Below are 22,957 nucleotides of genomic sequence, written 5' to 3' on the forward strand. Positions count from 1 at the left end.
CCTGCTGGCACATAGATTGAAACTGTTTTCTCATTGTGCATTACGAGTGTTTTAATGATGCTAAATTCAACTCAAATATTTTTAAATGTGCATTTTACAGAGTTTTAGAACATTACCTCAAATCATGTTAGGATCATATTATATACAATGCTTCATATATCTTCCATTAGATTTAATAGTCCATTTCAAAACACGTAGCAGAACCCAGGAATTACGAAATCTGTCATTGTGAGTGGAAATTAAGAGCTACAACAGATCTGAATTTACTTTAAAAAATTTAATTTAGTATTATTTAAGAAACGTTACAGTATGTTCTTACAAATGTTTAGATTATAAATGCTTTAGAGAAAGAATAGTTTATTATTATGTTTACATGATATCTAGCAAAATGGAGACCTTGTTTTCTAGTTGCTACTGTAATAACAAAATTTGTTTCCAGGCTGCTATAAATAAAAAACACCACTGTATTACTCTTATTATGCATTTGTGTCATATTTTAAAAGATGGCCATAATTTTTAATTGCTGTGTACGTTCTAATCACAGAAATAGCATTAGCTTTCAAGAAAAAATGTGTTCTTCCGTTTGGCTTAAAAATAATTAGGACTTATTCTAAGACTGAGATGTCTCAGAGCAAATCTGGCTGTGAAAGCACTTTTACGTTTGGGATGAACAGCAGTCTTCACAGAGAGTACCAAAAAACCCACTCAAAATGCTTCTTTCAATTGAAAAGATCAGGAGGAACTCAAATTTCTTTTTCTTTTTCCATCAGCTCTTGAGGACTGTTTACAAGCTTCTTCAGTAGTTCAGAAGTTTTCAGGCTTTACTTCTCTCCTGGTCCTTAAGATATTTTGTTTGGATTTCTGTCACACATACAGCTTGACAACCTAAATCAGAACCTGTGGAACTGGAGATGGAGAGGCAGATGTTTGAATAAAACCTCTAGTAGAGCACAGAGGATTTCCCAACTGCTTCTGCAAATAACACTTTTGCAGCCTTTTCCAACTGTGTAGTCCATTTATTTACTTTTTGTTTAAAACTTACTCCCTAGTTTTAAATAGTATTATCTAAGCACTGCCAAACTGGAAACTTTTACAATCAACTTAGACTGACCAGTGAGTTTTCACAGTATGAACACTAGGAAATCAGACAACATACCATCACAACAATTTGGTAAAAAAGGAAAGGGTGATGTTAATAACATATCTTTGTAATAGGTTATAATAACACCAAAGTTCTACTGCAAGCATCCATGACTAGTAAAAACAAACAAAAAAAGAGTTAAAGTCCACGCATACTAGTGGATCATTCATGTCCACTAGTAATTTTAAAATAAAATTGCTAATCTGAAATAGTGTAGCATCAATAAAATACCAATATATAGCTCAAAATTGTTTCTAAAATGTTGGTTTCTCAGACTGAGTGGCATCAAATTCAACCAGACAACAGCATCATCCTGTTAACCATTACAAGTTTCTGAAAAAAAAGCCATAGGAAATACTAATTTCACATCATGTGTTCTCAAAGAGTGGTCACTGGTGGGGTGGGGGGAAACAAATACAAAGAAATGGGCAGAGTTTGGTTTGAGTTAAATTGAACAGGGTCAACTTCATCTGCTGTTGAACAAAGAAAAGAACAGTAAATGACAGCAGGAGTACAAGGTAACACCCAATCTATGATTAAAGACAGGAAATCTGCTATATAACAGAACATCAAACTTAGCCTAAGAGAATGACAATTGGACCTATCTGCTTTATCACATGTTGCTTCTAGCTCAGTATTGTTTGTATGTGCAAAATAGCTGGCATGACGGCTTTATAGCATATACAGAATATTTCTACTATAAATAACAAACCACACCCAGAACAAAAATAAACTTGTTACAAAGCACTTACAAAGATCCATAAAATAAAGCCCTACAATGTTAACAGAATGACTGCAGAAAGTATTTTTCAAGAAAATATCTATTCTGTGAAAAGATAACACAAAATTATAAGAAATCCTTCCAAATGGGAGATATCACACTATTTTCATTATCAGAAAACCTCAAAATATTAATTGAATAACTGAGCTTGAATAAACAGAATACCTACCCTTTACAATACAGATTGTGATAGAAGAGTCTTGCAGATGTACAAGCCTATGACAGTCTCTTCATTTCAAGAACGCATTAGCCAAGTGCTCCATAACCATGCGTCAAAATTCTTACCCCAAGAAACATATAATCTAAAGTGTATTTTATCTAACTAACATGTCATTAACTTGAAAGTAGCCCTGTAAACTAGGTAATTTGACAGGTTTAATGGCTATGTACTTAACTCATAGATTATTTTAGACATAAAAACTGCGTACGTTTAATAAAACAGCTACTGAGTTAATGAAAACATTGCAAACTCCTAAGCATTAGAGCACTGTCTAGATAGCACGAGCAATAACAGCTCATAAAATGTGCACAGGTTTTTCTGAGTCCCAAACTACTAGAAACTTGGTGAAGTCTAAAGGCCAGCCTGCACCATTTTCCTTTATAACTAACTCATTCATAAATAACTCATAGATATCTCTCCAGCACACGTTCATGATTTTTGCAGTACTACTGTATGTGAAGAACCTTGTAATTTACACCATCCATTGATCCTAAAAAAGATACAGCCATTTATCACAGACCTAAGAACTAATGTGTCAACAAACCATGTTTTGCTGGAATTTCAAACAACACATTCTGACATGACATAGCTAACCTAACATCACACATTGTAGATAAAACTTATCATGGTAATTAAATCATGCTAAGTCAGCACATCAGTTTGGAATAATACATTCCTGAATTCTTCAAAATTGTCTAACTAGTCACACTGAATTGCTTTTTAAATTCAGTGTATACATTAAGAATACAACAATTCTGATGTGTGTTTTGGCACCGCAGATGGAATTGACTGCTATCCAGTTACGCAAATGCCACACAATGAATTTCTGATAGCATCTCTGTTTGTTTGCCAACATAAACCTTGCTGTTCCAAGACAAATTAGTCTTGTGACTAATCAACAACAGTTCCAATGGTTTGTTCAAAAACAAAACCAATAATAAGCTAAACCATTTAAAACTCTGCCCACAGATTAAGCAGGGAGACATCAAAACCAGCACTTCTACAAATAAAAATCAGTGTCCAGGGTATCTACTTGCTACAGTTTATAAGCTCTAGCCTTCTGAACTACACATTGTGTATCATGGAAGGGAACTCTTAACATTCCTATTGCCCCCAACATTGCTGCTATCAACAGTGATGTAAAGTTTCCCAGCTTCTGCAATGCTCCAAAGGAAGAACTGCAAGGCTACAGAGAAACTCAGCTTCCACCAAGCCCATTATACAGGCCCTATGTTTACAGCATCCATCTTCTAATACATTAAAGCAGAAAGTCTTATGGAATTGCTTCTTACCGCTTCTAATATCAGGTATCAGAGGCATTCTGGCCCAAGAATGGTCAATGCTGGACAGAGGCATAACAGCACCTCCACAAGGGCAGAAAAAAAGCAAGCCTGAACAAAGACAGTAAAAGAGGAGAAGTGCTGGAGCAATTAAACTCTGAAATGGAAGAGCTTGCAACCCACTGGAGGAAGGAGGAGGAGGAGATCTAAAATGAGCGAGCGGAGCACAGGAAAACATCATCTGTTAGAAAGGAGAAAAAGGAATATGGAATCTGTACTTTTTCTTTTCAAAGAGAAAGGGGGATGAGACTGGTGAGGGATCAAGCATCCACCTAGCATCTCTTTAACCTACTGCAGGAGACCAGAAGAAACAGGACTCTCCACAAAGAAAACAGATGGGCATACAGTACCAGAGCAGGGATGCAAGCAGGACTCCCCCAGGTGGAGGAGTCTTTCTATGACACATGAAGGAACTCGTTTCTGACTGTTAAGTCATAATAGGTATAATAATTCCACTCACAGCTATTCTGTCAATTATGCAAAGTAAACTCTGCCCCTCTCTCCCCCGGAAGCTATTTCAATCGTGCATACAACATACAAATATATTAAAATAACAAAAAACCACATGTGCTTTTTAATGTATACGATAACTTGTGCTTTAAAATCACTTTGATCATACAGTGAGATAATGGTATTTAAGCACATTTGATCTAGAGACATTAGTGCATAATTTTACTTCAACAAGTATGAAAACAGGCCTGCCTGATATCACTTCTAATAAGTGTCTGTTACAGGTAACATCATTGCTTAAGCAAATGAGTATCCGTGGATACAGACATTAAATAAAACCAATCAGAATCCAGGAGAGGTAAAGAGATGATTTCTGTGGTAATATGTAATTATGTAATTTATGTAATTAATCATGAAGATAAAGCTAGGAAAGAACTTCTCTCAGCAACTTTTATCTTGTTTAGATTCATGCACCCTGAAGGGAATAACTGAAGTCTGCCAGGCTGCACAAAATAAATATACTGTTTCGTAAATACTGTCTGAAAAGTTTTGTATTCTTCCCATTTGGCATGAAAGACACCTTTTTCCCCACAAACACACTTGCAGCAAAACCAGCAAAGAAACCCCTTACACATCTAAAATTGACCTTCAGCATTTTTAGCACATCTTTATGTCAGGCTTCTCATAAATTAGACCAGCCTTCCTCACAGGTGACCGCATCTGCAGCTTGGTTGGTTAAATGCTTTTGCAAAACTAAAAAGGAAGCAGAAAAGAAGGAAATAGGAAGAAGCCTAGTTGTAGTAAATTATTTTCAATCTTCAGGCAACTGCACTCCAAACATATGCCTCAAACTATTTCAAGTAGAAAATGTTGGTTTAGATTCCACTATTTTTTTATTTTTAGGACTAAAGTTCTTCAGCCAAATTTGGTGCGGGGGAGGGGGGGGGGAGGAAGTAGAGAAACCATCATAATGGTTCAGACGTTTGTTTAACATATGCAGGAAATGATGCTAGCTCTTGGTGGAACAGTAGAGAGAAATATCAACGATAAGCAGAGACAAAACCAGCATCCTCCTTCAGTTATGCCTACAACCCCAATATTCTTCATTAATCAGGTACCTGCTTTTCTTTTAATTATCTGGCAGTTTCTTCATAGCCATCTGAAGTGTCATCATATCAACAGTGGGACTACTATGTACCACTATTTTTGCAAACGTATCCAAATACATCATTAGAAAAAAAAAAATAGATCATTTAAAAACTTCCAGTAACTTGAGCCCACCATTCACATAACTAAGTCTAGAAAATTATCCTGCTGGCAAAAACAGGAAGTGGGTGATTTTAAGGGAGCAGGAGAAGAAACAGATAAGCTGAAATCTGAAACTCCCCAGGAGAGATTCTTAGTCTTCAATTCAGAACTTTCTTATAAATAACCTGACTACTCTTACTATGGAAAAAAATAGCACACAAGCATGTAACTCAGGACTGTATCATAACTAGCAAACAACCACAGAAGGTTTAATCCTGGCATCTTCCAACTGCGCATGCACGACTGTACAACTGTAATCCTCATTTGATGAGATGCTTTATTAAATAAAACTGTTTCCCACCCTGCATGGCAACATAATGCATTATTTCCAAAGCCACTAGGAGCAGCATATTGAACTGCTATCTCTTATGTATAAGCACCAAACAGTGGTGCTGAGGAAAGCCTTTTATCTGCATCAAGGTTTTAAGGGAAGGGTGGCATGGAGATGAGAAGAAGAAAAAGAGTGAGACCTAATGGCAACCGGAAGAGAGGGAAAAAATAGGATTAATATCAATCTCTGTGCTAAGTTCCGTGTTCTTCTTTTCTTTATATATATTATTGACCTGCCTCTGAATTGCCTCATCCCATCAGATATTCATGCCTCTTCTCCTTAACCAAGCCCTGGCCACAAATTGCTCCCCACCTACATGGCATCGTTATCTTCCCAGAGTCAGTATTTGCAAAAGCTGAACTAATTAACCTGTAGTGTTTTACAGAAGACTTCTGCCTCCACTCTATACTTCCATCTCTGCTTTCACACTCACTAGCTTTCATCCATTTCCATAATTTATCCCTCCCCCCCCCCTTCATCTTTCACTGCTCTTTGCTTTTCCCATCCTGACTATCCCTCTTCCCAAGTTGCGGCTTCCTCCTCTTTCCTTCTCCAACCCTATACCAAGTATCTTCCTTTGCTTTATTCCTTTTCTGCTCCAAGTACCACATCCACCACCTAATCTCCTATGTTGTGGGTTTCCCATTACACTATCCCTCCAGTTTGCGATATTCTTGTCTCCACAGGTTGTGTTTCTTCCTCTGAAATTGCAATTCTCACTATAAATACCTTCCCTCTAAAATAGTCTATTTCTGGACACCTGACTACACAATCTCTTCAAAGACCAAATTAACCTGATGCCTTGCGTATATGCAGGAGAAGCATATAGCAGAGAGATTGCACTGCTCAGTAACTTAAAGTCTAAATTTAATCTAAACCAGGACTGATTGATTTATTTAAAAAAAATATCAAAATACTGATATCAATATCACTGATACCTGAGCACTGCCTAAAGTTCTGGAAGTAACTGCTACCATTACCTAAAAACGACCGCGTTGGTAGAAACACATAAATGATAGCATCTTGACATGGAAATCCCCATTGAGAGAACTAAATGTGATCTCTAACCATGGGGTTCAAAAGAGCTGCTCAACACGGAAAAAAGCTTCTTCTGATAAAATAAATTTAAGTAAGAAGTGGAAAAGAGAAGTGCAGAGGAGTTTCTTTGGTAAATGTTTAGCATCTGGGCCTTGCTTATCTTACTTTAAGGTTTATGTTGGTGTATGTTCAAGGATGCTTTAACATGCCCACTTTATCAGCATGATACAGAGACATTTAAAATCAGTGAACTGACTGCAAAGTGGATAGGTAGATGAACACAACGTTGAAATTTGGTGCTTAGCAACTTTCTTCTCTTTTATTTTTTGACTGTTGAAATGATCCTGTATTATAGTCTGTAATATAGAAATAGCATATATGTTTAAAAAAATGTAGCTATGAATAAGTCAGCTCTAGAGTTTTGTTTGTTATACTCAAGCATGGCACTGTTCCACAGTCGACATAAACTTAGTTCTTTTACCCCAATAAGGTTTTACTCCTGTTTAAGAAAAAACATCAAAGTTAACCTTTTATCATTCACCAGCTGTATGAAAACCTTTGTGACTTCAAGTCTGCTCACTGGGCTTTTCATAACACAATTTTTCCATCCATCAAAATAAACTTAGCTCTCTTTTCCCGTGCTCAACTGTCTTGAGCATCAATCATCTTGAGCATCCAAACAGATCAAGCGAACAACTGATACAGTTTCTTCCCTTTATGTAGTAGTTTGTTTCACACAATTAACTGCAACTATGCATTCTATGAAATATTACAGCTATAGAACTTGATATCTCCCTTAGTATCCCATAAGTTTCCTTAAAAATAAGGTGGCAGACAACTCCCACAGATTTTCCTTTCTACACATGAAGGAAGCAGTTTGAAGATCCTTTACTCACTGCCTTGTTTTTTTTCTAATACTACCTATTCCTATCTCCTTTCAGGTTCTTGATTTCTCCTCTTGATTCTGAAGTCTTTTACTCCCTAGTTCTCTGTTCTTCGTGTACTAGCCTACTCCACCTCTGCCATGCAGCTTGGATCATGGACTTCATGCTGCCACACTCACCAACCCTAAGCCCTTACTTCCAGTGAGCTATTGCTCTTTGAACTTGGGATCATTGTTCTCCAGCTACAACTCATACCTGCAATACTCTTCCTACTACTTTCATACCTACCTTCTTCCTCAATTACTTTGCCAGCACAGTTGAGAACTGGGAAAAATACTAGAGTCAATTTTACTTTTAAACTGGCCCTGAAATTTATAATTAATCTACAGGTTAGAGGTTGTCGGTTATTTTCCTTACATTCTTGACAATGCTGCTGTGAGGGAACTATTTTCTCGGTAACGCTGATAACTTCATCCCCGCAATTTTGTGGTGCAACACAAGAAATACATGGTGAAAATAAAAAGCTCACGGTAAACAATAGTGGATGCTCCATTGAAAATATGAAATTAGAATGCAGAAATCAGTATCAGATATTGTGAAAAATATTTTTCATGTTAATGAAGTTTACCATATTGTGACCAACACAGACCAGTAAACCTGTCAGTGCCATTTACCCTTTCAGCAAAGCATATAAGTAATGTCTTTCTACATAAATGTTTTGTTGGAAGAAGCTCAAACAAAACACATTTATATGCTCTCCTGAATACACAACTGAACTCTTCACATTCAGTATAAGTCAGTCCACATTACAGGTAATGGTAATTTACTGTTTATTATACCACATGAAGTTTGCAAGACAGAAAAGCCCTTCCTTTAACCAAAAGATCACAGTAACACTGTGACTTAGATACAACATGCAGTGACAACTCCTTCTTCTAGACTGTATCCCAGGCTACAGTACTTACACACATGGCAAACGCACCATTGTTATCTGAACACTGCCACCATCACATTAAGTTTTTCAACAAATGGTGTAGAAGGCTTCACAGGTCATAGGGGACAGAGAGGGGACAACATGACTCTCTGAAAAAATTAATCTACCTCTGAAACCTGAAGCAAACATGAATAAAAGCTCCTGATACCACCAGCAAATATTAAGGTTCTCAGTTTCACTTGTATTGCTTTTTCATGTACCTTTTCACTCATTTACTGTGGGAACACACATGCTTCCATATTTCCTTGCTCAGCCAACCAGAGAAAAAACCTAGTCCCTTCTGTCTCGTAAGAAATCCATGTATTTTTTCTTATGATTCTCCAACTGTACTTCTGCAAAATGCACATATACAAGCTTTCAGCAAGTAACTTTACAAATATCTATATCAGATTAAAAGAGCACTTAAAAACCAGTACATATCAGTTCAGTTTTGCTGATTTATTTTCAGATATGAAAACACATCCTTTTTTTTTTTTCTTTTTAAATCACATTGTACATTAACCCACTTACATTAAATTATCTCCCCCATGCCTCATAATAAGTCAGCCAATCACATAAACAAAAGTTGGGGTTTTTTAGAAAGACTTTTAGGAGATCACAAAATTACAAGTTCCATTCTGTAGTTGTTTTGCTATGATTTTAATCCTCACAGATTGTGGTTTAACTATGAAGTTACACTGCAACAGAATGAAGCAGGAGGGAATGTTACAAAGTATGAACAAAACAATACCAAACTTACCCCTCTGAAATTCCAGCCCTTGGTTGAAGGAAACAAGGAAAAATTGTTCTGTTGCTGTTGTTTCGGCCTGCAAGATGAGACAAAGAAGAGTGTTTACCTTTTCAGCTGTCATATTTTCTAAATCAATAACAGAGTGACAATAGAGGGAGAAAAGAAAAACACAGGCTTCAAGTACTAAGACACCTTAGATTTCCTTGGCTGCACCTCTGACAGGTTTCTCTCTTCAGTTTAGTTAAATGTTTTAATTCAGATTGAGAGCTAAGGGACATGGCAGCCTTACAAGCCTTCAGAGACGCACTGACTTGATGTCTGACAACAACTTATTACTCCTGCTGATTTTCAACAAGCAGAGACAACCCTGACCTGAACAGTGTGGGTCTATGAAGCTGCAATTATGTCATGTGATGCAAGATGGTGCAGTCTGCCAGCTGTACTACATGGGGACACTAAAGAGCCTTTAATCCTAACACTGAAGCTACGCGAAGCACCAACGTAAAGCAAGCCAGCCATACCTTTGTGTGACGCTAAAAACTAGAAGCTGACTGCTGTTTTTACTCCTTCCAAAAACCCCTTCTCCTACCCTATAATTATCGCTGTACAATTATTTCTGAAAAGTAACCATAACATTCTCCACTTTGCTCTTAATGAGTGCTTTTCACCAGTAAGATCTTAAACTCACAAAGGTAGGCAAACATTGCTGATGTTTTACACAAAGTCAGATCAAAGCTTGACTGACCTGTTGAAGTTGACCAAACCAACAAATAGTTTGGCAGAAGGACCTAAGTGCTGAGCACACCACAACTCCAACCATGCAATTATACAGATTACAGAAGTGATCACAAACAATAACAGGAATACAAAAACTTGGTTAAAGAATAGCAAATTAAATGGCTGTCTACCAAACCTCACCATTCAACAGTAACAGGACAGATGTTTTGCAGTTAAAGCACTGGACTAACACATGAAAGATCTGGGAGTCATTCCTGCTGCTTATAGCTCCTGAAGGACTCCAGCACACCATGCCCCAGTTTCTTTTCTGTAGAGTCCGGACAGCAATAGTTCTGTCTTTTTTCTGCCTTTTCTGTTTCATTGTATAGACATTTTTCTTATTATGTGTTTTAATGCACATCATAGAGCCGTAATCACAGTAGACATTTTTAGATGCCAACATAATGTAAATAATAAACTATAATCATGACAATTGAGTCATTTTTGTAACATCAAAGGTTGAGATGTAAATCTCAGTTTTTCACTCTACCAGTCAGCCAACCAGAAAGAATATCAATATTTGAAGCACACTGATAAAGTCATTAAGAAGCACAAGGCAGCATACATGACAGACGTTAGCATTAAAGACTCTCCCACTAATAAATCCTCCTACTACAGCTTTCTGAGTTAAATATAATGAAACTGAATTTCTAACCCGAAAGCCTCACTGGAACTGCATTATGAAAAGAGAAAAATGTGATTAACAAGAGCAAGTTACACAACTATCAATTGTCCTAACAGTGTTTTGCACCCTTTTTATCCACAAATAATCTCACACTAGAACCAGTCAGATTTTTTCAAAAAGTACTGTGAGCTTTCTATAGAGTTGTGCTCCTTAGTCACTTTTCAAAAAAATCTCATGTTTAAACTTACATTTCTGCATTTTTTTCTGATATTTTAATGCTGTTCATGCATTTATTTTCCCAGTTTATCAAGAATTGCACTAGTTCTATTTTAATTAAGCTGAATATAGGGGAAACAAAAGACATTTGAACTTCAACAAAGCAGGATTTATAATAGTTTAGACAACAGTTACAAGGCAATGAAAACTTCCATTAAAAATTATCTTTCCCCACAATCATTTTGTAACAAGAACTAAAAACTTTGTAATAAGTAAGCTTATGGTATCATTCATGTACACTAAAATGAAGGCCATCCACTAGAAGACTGATGACTAATCATTTGTTATCAATCTGTAACTTGCCCATCCACTGAAAGCATCCCAGACTACACAACAGCCAGTCTTTATAGAGAGCAGACAATACTAAATCTACACTTTGCCAGTTTTCACAATAGGTATCTTCATTCCTTACCTTATCGGTCAAGCTCCTTACTTCATTTTGGTGAGAATTAATCCCTCTATTATTCACAATGGTATGCTAACTCCTTTCTTTTTAATAGTATTCTAGAGTTATTAAAGAGCCTCAAATGCAGCAGCCTAATGAAACAAGCCAGTTTTACCAAAAGGAGTTAATTAAAAAGGTAGTGAAACGTATCGAAGCCACTGTATGTTCCTCCATGACTTACTGGCCTGATCTGATACCTACACAGGGTGTAACAAAATCCTTCACAAATTGTTTTTTCACCCAATGTGTGCAGCATTCTCTTAATGAGCAGAAATTGGGCTGAAGCATTATACTCATTTACCACCCTATGGGTTAACTTAAGTAATTTCTTCAAAACCTTTCACTTTTACCCATCTGGCCTGGCTATTACTTCCCTATTTTCTATTCTGTCAAGGGTATTCAAAGTTTAAGTCTGGAACACAGTGAATACATCAAATCTAATTTCCCATTACAAGCAACCATTTCATATAGCCCATCTCAAACTTAACCAAGATATTAAAACTGCAAAAGTACTGTTCTACTCTCTTACTGAAAAACTATTTTAGAAATCTCACTGCTCCCATAACTAGAAACGATCGAGGCTAAACATATCCATAAATTGTTTATGGCCACCATTCTGATCCAGCATTTTTCAGCTGAACATATCCCTAAATCAAAATTAAGTAAAATACAAGTTCTGTTCTCAACTGCACCTCAAGTAACAAAATAAAGTTCTACCAAAAACGAGACCTCATTTACAGTTTTCAGTTTTGTCCTTCACTATCTTAAAGTTATTTTGATCTCTTGGTCTTCCCAACTGTCAACATCAGTGAGAACTGTACTGAAAAAGAATTAAAGTATTGCAGATTTTTTTCAAACACGTTTTAAATTAATGTCTCACTCTTTTTTCTATAGGGCACTACTACTGTTACTTCTGAACATTCTGTTTACTGGTTAAACCTTTTCTGAATTGCAGCAGTATATAAGCTAATTAAAAAACAGCCTGTCTCTATTATAAAACTATTAAAATACTAAATTGCTATTTGATATTTTAAATACAAAAACATAAAGCTACAAAACTGTCAAGGAATTGTATTTTTTAAATAAGCAATAAAAGGTACACTTTAATAGAAAGGATACTATATCAATAGGTGTATTAGACCCACTTGGTTTGGAAATAAAACAATTTACCAGATAAATAATAAAAGTTATCGCTGGCATAAAACATTAGCTTAAAGATGGAAAGAGAAGACAAATTAATAGGCATTAACAGTGATAAGCAGATCTGACTTTTAGAGGCACAGAAGTCTAAAATTAATTACTCAGATACTATAGTAAGGCTTTTTCAGATGTCAAGAACAAGACAGGGATGGTTCTTATAACTGTGTGCACTGTGACTAACACTCTTAAAACACATCAAATAGACAATCACAGATTAGGTCATGGCTGAGAAAAAGAAGTACATAATATGTGAGGGAAAGAGAGGAGATCCTCCCTACAATTACTTGCAACAGTGATCTCAGAGTTGTAACTTAACTATACTTGACCATTCATAGAGATGGATCTTTCTTCTTATAGCTAAAAGTCACCAAAACATTTTCTCCCCAGTACTGCAGTTTTAAGAATGAAAGACTAGAAGGTAGGACTATATAGGAACGATTCAGACGCAAACCTGTCAGCTGGGCTTGGTTTGGAGATCGCTATGGAAAGTTTACCACAGAAATAAAAGCCTGAAACCAAGTCCATCCAGTCCGAGAAAAGTGCAAGCAGAGGCCTGCCACTTGGAAGGGCAGCCAGTGAAGATACTCAACCCTCAGCCACGTCTATCTGATTGAGTGTCAAATTCTACCTCCTCCTCTTTATTAGGAGTTTTAATTGTTCATCTTCCATTTAATCTTTAAGCTCCAGCCCTGGCAAAATAAGCCTTGGAAATGGCATCTTCACATCTTAGTAACTCAGATGTATTTTGGATCCCTTGACACATTTACCAGGGAATGACTGAACTATACTGACTTGATTGCCTGCTGTTTTCCTAGTGATCCTGCTGTTCAATAAGGATAATTTGGAATTTTACTGAACAAACCATTTATTACTGCAGGAACTTTTGACAGTGGTAATACCCTCTAAGCTGTGGCTCTATCTTTAACCAAAGTGCTTTTACCACTATTTTGTAGCCTGGAGAGTGAGTGGCCACTGAATTAAACATATAGTGAATTATCAGCTTAAGATTTGTAAGGTCCCAGATTCTGTGATTCATGAGAATCACTTAAAAGTCCTAGAACTTCTAGTACCCATGAGTTAATTTATATAGTTTGTTAGGTTAATTACAATAAATCAACTCCCTATGTTTCTTGTAGTACACAAGGCTGTACTACACACTGCCCAACATGAAGCAAAGCTTTACAAAAGAAAACCACTTGTAGAGGTTGCGAGGGGGGGAAAAAGGAGGAAAAAAAAAAAAGGGGTGGAGAAAGAACAAGATAAACCATGAAATAAAAAGCTATCACAGATAGAGAAATGTTGTTTTCTTTCTCACAGCTAAGTATGTACTACAGAAGTTTGTATACAATAAAGACAAGATGTTGCCATAAACTGTAATAAAGTACTGAAGTGGATTAAGGATAAACATCAGTTGGTTTTCACTGTGGAACACTGAATTAAAAATAAAGATGCATCTCCATCAAGACTGAAGTAGGTATTATTTGTCTTATAGTATGTTTATGTTTTCCCATCTGCTTCTTGCATTCAGGAAAAGAAAAATAATCCAGTATTTCATATTAAACCAGCACCATCATAAAGGCTTATCTGGAAACAAAACGTTGATCCTTCTTAAAATAGTTTTGCAAAAATGATCCCTATATTTTACATTTGTTGAGTTTAATAAGTATATACCTAGCACATTCCAATTTTGCCTCAGAACTTAAATTAAAACTTGAATTTTTTTTCTTCTCACCTGTCACCAAGTAACAATAACATTTACAGATCAGTGAAACTGTAGAGCTTTTGCAAGATTGAATATGACCCATAACTATTCTTTCTGCATAAAACTCAGGACAGAACCCAGCTTTGTTCCCCAGAATTTTTTTGACAATGCTAAGAATTAAAAGTCATAAAATATTGCTTTTCTCTTTAAGATGTGCAGGGGTTTTGTTTAGGTTCCCTCGCACATGTACTATGAATAGGTATAATAAAAATATCTGTTGGGCAAAGATATCCCTACTGAAATCTTTATTTAGACACAATTTTTAGACACCAAATTAACATGCCGCCCAGAATAAATCAGTGGAGGGATTTTGTGCAACAGTTACTGTGCTGTAGGTTAGTTATATAATGACAATCAATAAGTAAAAGTATATAAAGCAATCTAGAGACTACAACATGCACCAAATTTTTTTTAATTAAACGTATTAGAAACTTTAAAACGTGTTACCCATCTTGAAGCATGATGATGAGATAAATGAACAATTTATGGCAGTTTATATTAAGCTTACGTAACTTCTACATCTTCATTTGATCCTGCAGTCTTTCTGCACAAAGAATCACTGACTACAACAGTATTTTTTTAGATATGAATATCCAAACTGTGTGTGTTCTGTTTAAAATACTCAGCTGCTACATCTGTTTGAAGATAAAAGTGTATTTCACAAATCTACATGAATACTCACTCAGATAATAAAAGAAAAGCTCAAACCACTTAGAGACAAGCTGTGCTATGTAAAAATTCTTTTCAATCTGCAAAAATAAAAGGTTGTTACTACAGCTGTGAATATTTTATGAAGATACTGTTAAATAATAAATAGTACTTACTGTTCAGAACTGTTCTTTGTAATGTCATCTGCTCAGCCTATCAAAAGGGTACACTAATATACTGTTCATAAAAGCACATTTATTTTAACACACTGGCATATTTGTGATACTAAATTACACACACACAAAAAATTTCAAAGTGGCTTACCTGGTGAAGCCTGAGAGATATGCAAGAGCATTTTAGCTTTGAACAATAATTTTGAACAATACCGATTCTCTTGGATGTTTTAAGTTACAGAGAGTAATAAATTAATATAAAAAACCCACGGTTTGACCTACTTAATAAAAAACACTGACTCTTCCATTTGAAACTCAAATACTATTTCTCTTCTATACCAGGCCTGTGCATTTTGGCACTAAAAGGAGATTGTGGAAAATTTCATTTATTTTCCAGAAGGAAAAAAACAAATCTAATACAGTAGAACTTGAGTCAGAAAATTTTTAAGTTCATATAGAGAGTTTACTTGAGAGGCTTTTCTTCCTAAAGACAAAGCATCTTATAAAGCTTGTGTGTATGTTTGATTTACAAAGGCCCAATCCTGCAGACATGAGCTCTTCAAGCTCCCATAGTGTCTACTGATAAATAATTTTGGGTGGGGGGAAGAATGCCACTTAGATGAGCAGGATTGAACACTTACTACCTTGAGAGAAACAAAAATGTCCAGCAAGAAAAAATACAGATGACTGATTTTTACTAGCTGGGCTGACTTCCTGAATATTAACATAATCTTTTATTGCCCTACTATCATGAACTATGTGTCATAAACATATCAAGAAAGAAAAACAGCCCTTGTGAATCTGGATATACACAGATGAAAGCCTGCATCACTGAAGCAGGTACACGTACCAGTGAGCTGTCCCACACCTACTCTTTTTCCCATGCTTTCTTCAGAACATGTTTATTTATACTATGAATCAATGCATAGCACCATAAAATATCCCATCACTAATAAAATCCAAAGAAGCTACAAAACACATTTTTTCATTTCTGTATTTGATTAATTTCATGTAGAAATTAAGTATTAATTTTATTGAAGAGGGGAAAAAAACTGAAGACCAAATAACGTTCTACATTTTGATCTAAAAGTCAGATATTGCTAATGATGTAACATTTCATCTTATGAAGAGATACAGGCTTGATTTAAAGCTTTAAACATAATCTATTTCTTCATCTGTAACTACTGCAGGTTAATGCAATAAATTATGTCTGATATACACCACTATAAAAGCATCCCCCTTGACATACATGAACACTGTTCACAACTGAAACAGAAAGCCCTGGCTACTCACTAGCCAACAGGAAGATGCAGGCTTTTCTGCTGTTTGACAAAGGTATAGCTGCATTAATGCTGGGGAGGATGAGAAGAGAGTCCTGTATTATGTTTCTGTAACAAAATATCACTGTTTCATTAATATTTAAAAGCTAAGATTAGAAAGATTATTCACTGGCTCACTTTGAATCCACAGCCTAAAATTATTCCTGTAGCACTTCAATAATACTAGAAAGAAGAAATGGCAGTAACATGTTTGTTAATTTTTAGTCATTACCTCATCCCACTGAATTCTTTACGAAGAGAGCAACTCCTCATTAAAAAGAAATGTTTGCTCATCTCCATCCTACAGTCAGCCATCCAGATAAGATCCTCTGGTCCATGGGGAAAAAAAGATGTGATGGTAATGCTTAAATGGCCCCCATCACGAGAGCATCAGAAACAGCATGCTTCCAGGCAAAAACCTCACAATATTCATGCTCAATCCACTTAGTTTAGCAAGACTGGATACTTACTGGTTAGACAGAACCAAAAATGTTCACCCAGAGAAAGCAGACAAAAGATTTCTTAGCAGTTTCTGAAATCCAACCAAACAGCATTTTCAGTTAGCCTACAGAGAAGCTACTAACACCCTCAAAATGATCATTCAAGTGCCATCACATCATGTTCTTGATAAAGGAAATGGGTGTTTTCTAAAAATCCTTTTTGTTTGCATTCATATCTAGCCCTCTTCTGGAAGGTAAACATGAATTCCTGTGAAGCTATCTTTTACTAACAGGCATTTAGAAAGATCAGAAGGACTGAATAAAGAGAGCAACCCTATTTAAAAGAAGTAACATCTGGGGGCAAGTCAACCCAATACAAGATTTTAAAACTCCTGTACTGCTATTTTCTTATCCCTTCATTTGCAACTTTATCTTTTTCTGCAGTATAGCTTGTATTTCAACTGAAAAGGCCAAAAATGTAGGTTTGTAACAAAAATATCAAATAAGATCGTTATGTCATTAGGCCTATAGCAAATTTAGAGGCTTCTCTGTGTTGAAAAGTGAAAAAGTGCACACCTTTTAAAGAGTGCTGTATGATACTTTTCACACCTCGCTTCCAAGGATATGGCATTAAGCCAGTCAGTCAAAGAAGGAAACCTCCTTTTATTAAATGTGATCAGTTACAGAAGATTGTAACTTTCAGAATACTGTTTCATTGAGAAAGATTATTCTTGCATGAAGTATTTTACATTGAGTGACAAGAACCACTCCTGTAATTTCTATGCAGACAGACCAGAATGTCTTATCTTGAGATTGTAAGAGACCTGTCAACACCAGAGCTAATAAACTAAACTTCTCCAAGTGTATGCAATCATGCCCATAACTTAACCTCAGTGTGCAGTAACCACTAACACCCCCCCCCCGCCCCAAGTCAAATTATAACACATAATTTCATGTCTACACTAGTTCTGCCCTCTGCCGTGCCTAAAGGATTGCAGGCTGTCATGGCAAATTCCATTTAGCTACTTTGTCATATACAGTTCCATAACTTGGACATAAAAATCTCACCAAAGCTTAAATTCCACAGCATACTGGGACTCTGTTCAGGACACAAACAAGTATTTTACTATGGCATAACTAACACATGGGCAACAGAACTTCTCCTACACTTTAAGCATTGTCAGTTTCATAAAGAACAGAGTATTAAGAGGTGGAAAAACCTCAGGAATCCATCAATTTATTGATAACAAAACCTTTCATAGGAATTAGTCTCAACATTTATAAGAAGTCTGAGGGAGAAGCTTCAACTTTTTCAAACAACCTTTCCCTGTTTCTAGAGCTTTTCATTTAGAAATTTAAAGTACTGTGACTCGGGATTCCCCCACCCCCCAGCTTTAGGTGCTGTTTTAAAGATAAGCACACAATGAAACACCCTTTTTTTCTTTTAGGGGAATATAAAACCTGGGAGAGAACACTTCCAGTTCGTTAGATTACTAAGATCAATAGGTACAATAAACACAACTATGCTTATTTAAGATACTCACAGCTGAAACATCTGTAGACAAGCAAACATTTTCAGTAGTTATGTACCCAATACAACCAGTTTTCTTTAATAAGCTGCCAGTATATGTAATGTTTATTTAACTCAGTTGTTATGTGCACCAAAATTAACTACAAGAGGCCCTGAATCAAAGTTTAAAGCAATATGTGATATTACATAAAAGTCATCAAGATCAAACTATGCAACTTCTAGATTTATGAACACTTTTTCACTTGTAAGAATTTCACTTGCATTTCAATCTGCTTGCATTATTAGCAGATTGTACACTGCAGGAACCCAAATAAAACAAATAGTGATTTAATCTCCATTTCATCTTCATTTCCATCTGCACAGTAATTCCTATTAAGCTGCATAACTAACTGTAAGAGCAACCATCAGCCCCCTGGGCTTAGAAAACTTTTTTCTCCTCATATTTAACAAAGTGATCTTCACAATTTCCTTATTCAGCTAGAACAGATTTTTTTTTTAGATCTTGAAAAGAATTAGCAGTGTCCTTTTACTATTGATTACTTTAGTTTCCGTTGTTTGATATAACTCAATAGGATTTTTTATTGTGGCCATAAATCCCCTGAGCTCCATAAGCATTTTGTCTTACTCCATGACAGAAAAGCTACCAAATCAAGCCCTAAAATGCTTTCAAGTTTAAAAGTTTATTCATATCATAAACACCAGACTGGTTTCTCCTTTGTTCTGAATGCAAGTGAAATAAACACAAACAATGCAACTATATGCACAAAGGCCAGTTTACACTTACAAGGAGAGCTAGATTTAACAACAAACAGTTTCAATAAATATTGCATCCTCTGACATCAGGATATTCCATTTAATACAAACACTGACAAATTTATTTCTGCAAAAATCATAAGAGTTTTTGAAGGCAATTTATAAATAGACACTGAAGTCAACAAATACTGACCTCTACCATGTGACTTTTGTGATCTTGATCTTCATTGCACAGTAAGGTCAGAAGGCTATCAAGATAGTTTTATCTTCAAGAATTATGTAAACCCATTTACATAACAAATAATACTGTTAATAAAAGCTAAGTTATAATTTCTGAGCAGAAGATTTTGTACTACATATTTGGCATTGGAAGTTTCTTTACAATGTGAAACATTTGAAGCCGGTGCCAAATTTTACACCTAAAGTTTCTAACACTCTTCATTGGTCTGACGGATGATACTTCAGCAATGTATTCAAAGGGCGTATGTGCTCTGAAACCAGACACTCCTTTCATAATACCTGGATTTTTATGTAGTAGACTGCCTTCCTACTAAGTAAGCAAAACCCCACACTTTCATATTTCCATCATTTCTGAAGGGATATTTAACATGAGATGCAAAAGCAAAATGTTTTCAGTTGTTAGTTATTATTCACAGCTGGGTTCCTGTGGGAACATTTTCTGCATCAGTGTTGCCATAGTAGTTACTATAGAAACCCATGAATGCAATGGAGTAAAACCTGTTGAAACTATCGTTCCATTAAAGCTCCATTCAAATTATCAACTCAGGACAGAAAATGTTCACTTATCTCTACTTCTGCCAGCAACAAGTTATGTTTTCTAGTCTCTTCAATATAAATACTTTAACTACAGTACAGTAATTTGAGCCCAAGACCATTTTACAAGAGCATACAGAAACCGTTGATAAAATAATTTTGTTACAAGTACAGATTCCTATAATTAAAAAATAACATTATACCAGTGAGGAGACTGAAAGTGTATATTTTCCGTTTTGTCCCAGGTCAAAGTACATTCGTTAAAAAGTGCATTTATGGGTAGGAGAGATTTGGAGCCAGTTTTTTCAGAAATACATATATATATATATAAATATATTAAAAAACAAAAAAAAAAGTATTTACATGGATAAATACATACCCCCCTGCTTTGTTTTTCCTTCCGAATTAATGCAATTCCTGCAAAAAAAAGGAATTGCCATGTTATGTGAGACCAGTGGATCAGACAGGAAATGGGATTTTGCTGTAAAGTAGGCCAGTGATGGGTTGATCCACCAATAGAGGAAATTTTCACATCTCTCTCAAGATAAGATTGTCTGTCCATGCCTGGAAGCAGGAAGGCGCATATCCTTCTTATTTTACTTATTTATGAGATCTGTTATCAATTACCTTAATTAATACAAGTATTTAGTTGCTTTCCTTCTGCAATCACTCACTGAAGTACAATGTCAGAGCAGCGAATGCAATAATTAACTACGCTACATTGTTTGCCTCATAATGTGCATTCACATTATCTGCTTCAAATGTATTGGTGTATGTTGTTATAGGAAGACGACAAAGCCAAACAAAAGTTTCAGGCCCATGACTCCAAATTACCTGCTTTAAGATGCCTCCCAAAACAAATGCAATGAAAGTACATAAAGGTCAAAAAGTAGCCACATATGAAAGCTGCAAGCAGAAAAATCTTGTGAGAAACATCACCTGTACACACCATCAAGGGAAAATTACTGCTAATAAGTATCCAATGCTTCTTTACATTATTTTTAAGATTATTTTTGCTGTAGGGAAAAAAAATAGAGCCCAAATAATTATTTTAATATATTATCAATATTGCTAAGATCACACTGCTGTACCTTGCTCTTCCAAAAAACATGAACAAAAATCCATTTGCTTCTGCTATGTGTTTGTGCCATACATACAAAAACTTTCCTATTCAAGCACATTTAAAAAAAAAAAAAAAGGCTAATACAGAACTGACATTACCTACTGAAAAGATTGTCAGAAGGTCCTATGAAATAAACATAGCTGTATATGAAACTTTAAGGATTTTCCACAGTTATTTATGAAACCATGAAGAATAATATAGTTTGCTCCAGTAACTCATATCAGAAAAATCTTTAACATAAGTTTGCCAGAGATTATTTGCTTTCAAAAAAATAAACATTTTGGGGCTATTTGCCCTTGCACATATTGACATATTCTCATCACGTAAGCTAGTACAGTATAATTTTTTTTCCTCCAAGAAAATACTCTGTGATTTTTAACAACTTTGTAATACATGGTACAAGATTCACTCTGACATGCAGAAACTACTAGTTTTAGATTCATTAGTTATTGGGTTTTGTTACACTGCTGAATGTTAGCAGTTGCACAATTGCACACTGTTTCATTCTGTATTTTCACCAGGTTTTTGGTTTTTTTCAAGTCATTCACCACTATTATGTTTCCTCTGAAACTTTTTTTAATACCATTCCTTTAAATTAGGGCACGTTTATCTTTGCTTTTGCTAACAGCTAATGTATTTGGGTTTCAAAGAGGTATATTAATTAGGTTTAGGAAGTAGACATACACTGCAGTATTTCATTATAAAAACTGAAAAGCTTGCTAATTACAATTACAAAAACAAAAGAACAGGCATTTTCAGTCCGAATACAGAAAGCACCAGAATACAAGGACAGTATTCCTACTTACTACAGCAGCTGAAGTAAGAGAGTCACAAACCATAAGGGAAGAAATCAAACAAATGTTGATTTGATCAATGATGATGCAAAATTATTTACCGTTTCCTTTATGGACATTGATACCAGAACTGCTGTTGGTAGCCATCAGAGTGACAGGAACATAAGGTACATAGTCCTACTTCTTTTGAGTATGTGAAATATGTTCCTGAAGCCAAGCTGTTGGATTTTTCCAATCACTTATACAATGCCTCTTGATTAATAAAATAGCATCTTGCTTTTGGTACACAGCACTTTCCACTTCCAAATGCATCAAAAATGCTGTTCTATGATTCTGTGAAAAACTGATATGAAAAGAGTTCATTTCACCCAATACTCTCCCCACCTCCAACTAAAGTGGGGTCTTTCCCATTAAACACATTAACGATTTAACAACACTGCAAGATTCATTGATAGCATTGTTTGTCTAATAGCCCTGCAGGCAGATCTCCCAACCTTGACAACTGTCGTACTCAGAAAGAATACGTATGCAGTGATGGGATGAGTCAATCGCTTGGGAGAAGTGGCGTAGCAATGAAGAACACACAGCGCTCAGCCTTGCAAGTCTGATGCTCCAGTATGGGCTCTTTGTTAAAGGCAAAGATTAACGATAAGAAGCTGCTTTCTCATTCCGTTCGGAATTAAGTGAAGCAGCAGCCACATCCTATACACAGAATGTGACCTCATGATCTCAATCAGAATGTAAAGAACAGAGATACAGCACTGAGCACACAGGCTAACAGCAGAGATCATCTTGTTGCAAGCAGACACCACCTCTTAGCCCCCATAAGCTCACTCGAACAGACTCTGCAAGGGGCAGAGGTGATGAAGATTGGTTTCCTGTGGAAGCAGGCCCTGTGTTTTGTCCCACACCCCAGCACACCCTCTGTCTCTCATTACCTCCGTGACACTCTTGCCATGAAAAGGCTGTGGTTAGTTCAGAGCAACACATCTGCTGGTAGGCTCCTGCCAAGAGAACATAAAATGGCTATGCTCTGGCAGCCTTCCTCACAATGGTGGTACTAATTGGGGTCTCTCACCTCCACCCATACACAATTACAT

General features: G+C 35.9%; 1 protein-coding gene across 1 annotated transcript in view; it reads right to left on the minus strand.

The window, feature by feature from the left end:
• ARHGEF3 (Rho guanine nucleotide exchange factor 3) overlaps nucleotides 1-22,957 on the minus strand; it is a 142,089-nt gene that overhangs the window by 87,029 nt on the left and 32,103 nt on the right. Inside the window, exon 3 of the mRNA XM_029996233.2 lies at nucleotides 9,227-9,293. Coding sequence (XP_029852093.1) covers nucleotides 9,227-9,293 — 67 coding nt within the window. The remainder of the gene's footprint in view (nucleotides 1-9,226; nucleotides 9,294-22,957) is intronic.

The sequence above is a fragment of the Aquila chrysaetos genome, chromosome 20, assembly GCF_900496995.4.
Source record: "Aquila chrysaetos chrysaetos chromosome 20, bAquChr1.4, whole genome shotgun sequence".
NCBI lineage: Eukaryota > Metazoa > Chordata > Aves > Accipitriformes > Accipitridae > Aquila > Aquila chrysaetos.